Below are 5,452 nucleotides of genomic sequence, written 5' to 3' on the forward strand. Positions count from 1 at the left end.
AAATGCAGAAATTTAGAGCTAAAAGAAGGCACACAGGAAATCATGTAAGTCATATTCTTACAGATGAGAAAACAGAGGGGCAGAGAGTTTTGATGACTTCTCTAGGGACTCCTAGCTAGTGGCAAAATATTAAAGAGAACTGAGATTTCTTGTTTCTCAGGACAATGCTGTTTTTTAGTATATTAAGATATGTCCCATTGGCAATATGGTGGGCATCTTTAGTGATTATTTCCTTTTCACTTATCCAAAGATTAAGTGAAAGCTCTCTTTAGGGAAGAGAAAGTGGTATGTGCCTATTGGAATCTCTGCACTCTACTGGAGAAGAGGGAGGTAGCTTCCAAAATAAATAAATAAATCATTATTTAATAAGTTGGACCAAAATTACCATTAAAAACTATTTTTAAATAGAAAGAATTTTGGACAGCTTGTTTTAAAGCACTGGACTGGGAACTCAGAGATTGGGAGAGTGTGTTCTTCTGAGTACTGGTTCTTCCAGTAATAGACCATGTGCCTTTGGATAGAACAATTTACTTCACTAGGTCTCACTTTTCTCATCTGTAACAAGGGACCACTTGTACTTAATTTTACTTACCTCAGAGGGTCATTTTGTGGAATGTGCTTCTTAATGGTAAAATGCTCTAATTTCAAGTATGTTCTGGTTTTTCATGATGTCATATAAAGAAGTTTTGGAATCAGAGACCTGAGTTCTAATTTGATTTTTGATGCTTATTACCTATTTGAATCTATACAAGTCATTGTATTCCCCCCCTGGAACTTCATTTCTTCATTTGTAAAACAAGGGGAGTGAGATTATATGACTCCTGAGGTACCTTCCAGCTCTAAAGTATGGTCCTTAGATTTTTTTTTTCCATCATAGGTAAGGTCATGATGACTAGGTATTATCAAATTTTAATATAAAGTTCTAAATAATTTAATTTCTGGTCATTAAATCTTGCATGTTCTCGAGTTTTCATTTAAACCACAAATGCCACAATTAAGCAAAGGCAAATTAAAAAAGATGCACCCTATGACATAGCACAGAGAACTAAAAATGCCCTATTCCCTTAAACTAATAGATTTAATGAGCCTTATAATAGAAAGCAAGGTACATGAGATACTTTAAGTAGAGGTTGCAATCTTGCAACATAAGTCTGTACAGCTCCTCCTGGCATCAGGCTATGAAGGAAGTACCTGTGTCCCTGGAAATTTAATTCCATATATTCTTGAGATTTTTTTGGCTCTCCCAAATCCATTATTTACAAATAGATGCATTTTGCAAGCTCGAAGCACCTTTTTTTTTCACATTGTTGTGAATGCATGCATTGACATTTCATCCTTTCTTGTGCAAATTCTAAAATTCATCAGAACCCCCCCAAATATTTAAAATAGTTTAAAATTTGTCTAATCATAAGTGAAAGGATCAAAAATGTCAGACGTTGCAGAATGCCAATTCCTGATAGAGCTCTCTTTATTTTATCCACTGTTTTTGAAGTCATTTTGTTAGGTTGTTTGTTACAAAAAGCAGCCTCGACTCTTTATTTCAACAGTACTTAAACTAAACTGTTCATGCCATGCAAAAATAACATCTTATGCACTTGTATTTGTGGGAGGGGGGAATGAGAGGGGAGGCTTCCCATTTTTAGTTCATAGGCTTTTACTAATCATGGTTTTTAAGAAACAAGTTTTTATTGCTTTTTTAACTAGTCACATGCTGGTTTCACGTGTGGGACAATAACCTGTATCCCCAGGATTTGAATGAATCTCTGGGGCAAACAAATGGTTTTCCATCTTGTGCCCTTCTTGATTATTGTCCTTTTTTACTTCACCCACTGCTTGGTAAATGTCTTGCATACAATTGTGACTTGTGTTTTGTGGGGGGGAAGAGACAGCACTGGTCTCTTCTCTTAAAGGGTCTCTTCCATCATTCTGCCTATCCCCACAGCAATTTGTGCTGGAGTCTGGCTGCCTGTCCTCAGAAGCTCCATGGAGCTCCAAGAAGTCTTCGTCTTCTCCAGTGTCTATTTCAGTGAAGCTTCTCCTCTCTCTTGAAGAGAAAGGAAATAGTTTTTGTTTGGGAAACAGAGGGGATGAACCCTTTGTAGGTCCCTGACAGAGCCCTGAGACCTCTGTGCCCAGCAAGGGTCTCTCCCCCTGGGGGGAATTCTCCTCTAAGAGAATGGTGCTTATATGTTGGGGTGTGGGTAAAGTAAAGTCTGCCATGGTGGTGACTGGCAAAGGCCTGGCAGTGCTAGGTGGGGTCTGGGGGGCACTGCCTCTGCTCTCCTTGAAGTTCACTTTCAGGGACCTGGACTTTAGGGGATTGCTACCTTTTAGAGAACTTTTTGGACTCTCTGTTACACTGTCAAACTGCAGAGGACCATGCAACCCAGACTGGGATACTACTGAGTCTGGGCTTCCAATGGTGTCAATTGGAGTATATTCAAATGTAGCATCTCTAGGGGCAGAACTTTTCTCCCTGGTGAGTGTTAAAAATGGGAGTCCCTTGGCTCTTTGGTGCTCTTCTGCTCCTGTGGGGTCAGGGGGAAATCTCATCTGTAAGTGAGTGCTGGCATAGGGTGGGAGGGGGGATCTTTCAGTTTCTGTGAAGTCGGTGGCACAGCTGGTGAAGCTGTCAATACTCGAGGTGCTCCTCATGTCCATGATGACTTCTGTCTGGGTCACAGCCAGCTGCTCCTGAGGGCAGGCCACTTCCTCCATCTCAATCTCCTCTTTGTACACGGGTGGTTTTTCAGCCTGCTCCTGGTAGTCGGGAGCATTCAAGTGTGAGTGGGGCTGGGTTGTCTTGGTGATTTCATTGTATAGCATCTCCAGTTTGTGGGCACTCAAGTGCTGGGGACTTGAGGAAGTATTGTTGAGCTGTTCATGGGAATCTTTCTGACTAACCTCCTGATACTTATTCTCATAGGATTTGTTGGAACTGGTTTCAGATAAGGCCTTCCTGGCCCACTTCCATCGGCTTGGAGATAGGTGGTTATCATCTGTCGAGTCCTTAGTGTTGGCAGAATCGCCTGCTTTCTCCACAGCCACATCAATAAGTTCCATACTCCTAGCAAAGGCATCTTTTAAGTTCATGGAAACAATACTTCCATTTCTTTTAGCCCTTTCCAGGGCCTCCCGCCTTTTAATTGCTTTCTCCTGACGTTTTTGTTCCTTATAAAACTCAGAGAAATTGTTTACAATGATTGGGATGGGAAGTGCAATCACTAGAACCCCAGCTATACAGCAGAGACCTCCCACAATTTTTCCCAATAAAGTTTTAGGGTAGATGTCACCATATCCTACTGTTGTCATGGTGATGGTGGCCCACCAAAAGGAGGCAGGAATACTGGTAAACTTGGTCGCATCTTCATCCTTCTCTGCAAAAAACACAAGACTGGAAAATATCATTATCCCCATGGCTAAAAAGAGTATCAACAAGCCCAATTCATTGTAACTCCGTCTCAGAGTGAATCCTAAAGACTGGAGCCCCGTTGAATGTCTGGCAAGTTTCAGGATCCGGAGTATCCTCATGATACGGAAAATCTGCACCACCCGCCTTACGTTCTGGAACTGGAGCACACTCTTGTTGGACTCAGTGAGGAAAATGGTGACATAATATGGTAAGATGGCCAGCAGATCAATGACATTTAATGGACCTTTAAAGAACTTCCACTTGTTTGGTGAGGAAAGGAAGCGTAAAAGATACTCCATGGTAAACCAGGCTATGCAGACAGCCTCAACATGCGCTAACTGTGGGTTGTCATTAGGCTGGCCATATTCATCCATTTCTTGAAGCTCAGGTAGGGTGTTGAGAGACAGGGCAATGGTGGATAGCACGATGAACAGAATGGATACAATGGCCAAGATCTGGAGGGAAAAAATAAAACATTAGTTAGCAAGCTACAGATCACAGAAAAGCTGACAAAACTGCAAAAGGGCTTTGCAGTTTATAAAACCTCTTTCTCACAATAATCCTGTAAGGTAGATCGTGCAAGTGTGATTAACCCTATTTTATAGATAAAGAAACTAAAGATCAGAGAGTTTAGTGCTTTACCCAGTTAATAAGGAGATGGAGCTGGGACTCAGCTCAGGTCTTCTGAATGTCAAGTCCAATGCTCAGCAGTCAGGGTGTATAGTAGATAGAGCACTGGATTTGGAATTGGGAAGACTGGATTCCACATCTGATCCCAGACCCTTTCTAGCTGTGGGACCTTAGGCAAGTCACTTAATTTCTGCCTCAGTTTCCTCAATTACAAGATGGAGATAATAACCACACAGGGCTGTTGATAGAATCAAATGAGATAATAGGAGTAAACTATTTATTACAGAATGTCACAGAAGAATTCCATATTAATGCTTGTTTCTTCCCTTTCCCTTCCTCTTTTCACTAAATCACAGTATCTTTCACTATTTTAGTTTTACAAGGTGGTTGAAATGTAAACATATATAAATCTGATATTTTTTGGAAAAAATGACCAAAATATGACATATTTGTAGCTACTGGAGTGACTAGGTGGTGCAGTGCAGAGTGCTTAACCTGGACACGGGAAGACCTGAGTTCAAATCCAGCCACAGATACTTACCAGCTGTATGGCCTTGGGAAAAACATGTAGCCTATCTGCTCATCCCCCCCCCCTTATAAATTTAGAATAATGATAATATTAAATATTTTCCAGGATTATTTTTAGGATAAAAAGAGACAATATTTGCAAAGCAATTTGTGAACCTTAAAGCACTATATAAATTCTAGCTGCTGCTACTACTACTATTATTATTACTAATTGTTACTACTACTACTGCTATTGCTACTGCCACATTCCCTTTGTTTCAAGTAGATGACTTTGTGATCTTTAATTGTCTACCACAACAAACATAAAAGGGAACATTTTGTGTTATAAATTCATTTTATAAATGAAGAGGAAGGTTTTTTAATTACCCAGAATGCAAAAATTAATATAATGGTTTGAAAATTTCTATCCTACATTAGTAATAGCACTTTAAGATTTACAATATGCTTTATATATGTTATCTCTATTGAATCTCAAAATGATATTCAGAGGTAGGGGCTACAGGCACTGTTATCCCTATTTTACAGATTAAGAAACTGAGACTCAGGGAAGTTTAAGGAGTCTCTCATAATCAAATAATTAGTAATGTGAGAGATGAGATTCAAACCTGGGGCTTCTCAGATTCTAAGTCTAGCACTTTCCTCCCAGTATCATACTGCTTCTTTAGTTGTTTCACAAATCCTATAGTTCCATTCAGTAGTGCAGGTTTAGATTCTGGTTCCCCTAGAATTTTTTTTCCAAGGGAAGTCTCTTCCCAGTTAAACCAATTATGTTTAGTAATGCCAGGTCATTGGAAACCAGTTTAATTTCAGGGGACTTCAGCACTACGGGGACCATGTGAGCAGTTACTTCTCTATTAATTCATTAATTCAGCAAGCCTTTAT

At 39.9% G+C, this 5,452-nt stretch overlaps 1 protein-coding gene across 1 annotated transcript; it reads right to left on the reverse strand.

The window, feature by feature from the left end:
• Positions 1–444: 444 nt before the first annotated feature.
• Positions 445–3,851, reverse strand: LOC141498116 (potassium voltage-gated channel subfamily B member 2-like). Its single transcript, XM_074201071.1, has one exon. The coding sequence runs from the start codon at positions 3,784–3,786 to the stop codon at positions 1,705–1,707; it is 2,082 nt and encodes a 693-aa protein (XP_074057172.1). The 5' UTR covers positions 3,787–3,851; the 3' UTR covers positions 445–1,704.
• Between the last annotated feature and the right edge of the window lie 1,601 nt (positions 3,852–5,452).

Source organism: Macrotis lagotis, chromosome X, assembly GCF_037893015.1.
Source record: "Macrotis lagotis isolate mMagLag1 chromosome X, bilby.v1.9.chrom.fasta, whole genome shotgun sequence".
Taxonomy (NCBI): Eukaryota; Metazoa; Chordata; class Mammalia; order Peramelemorphia; family Peramelidae; genus Macrotis; species Macrotis lagotis.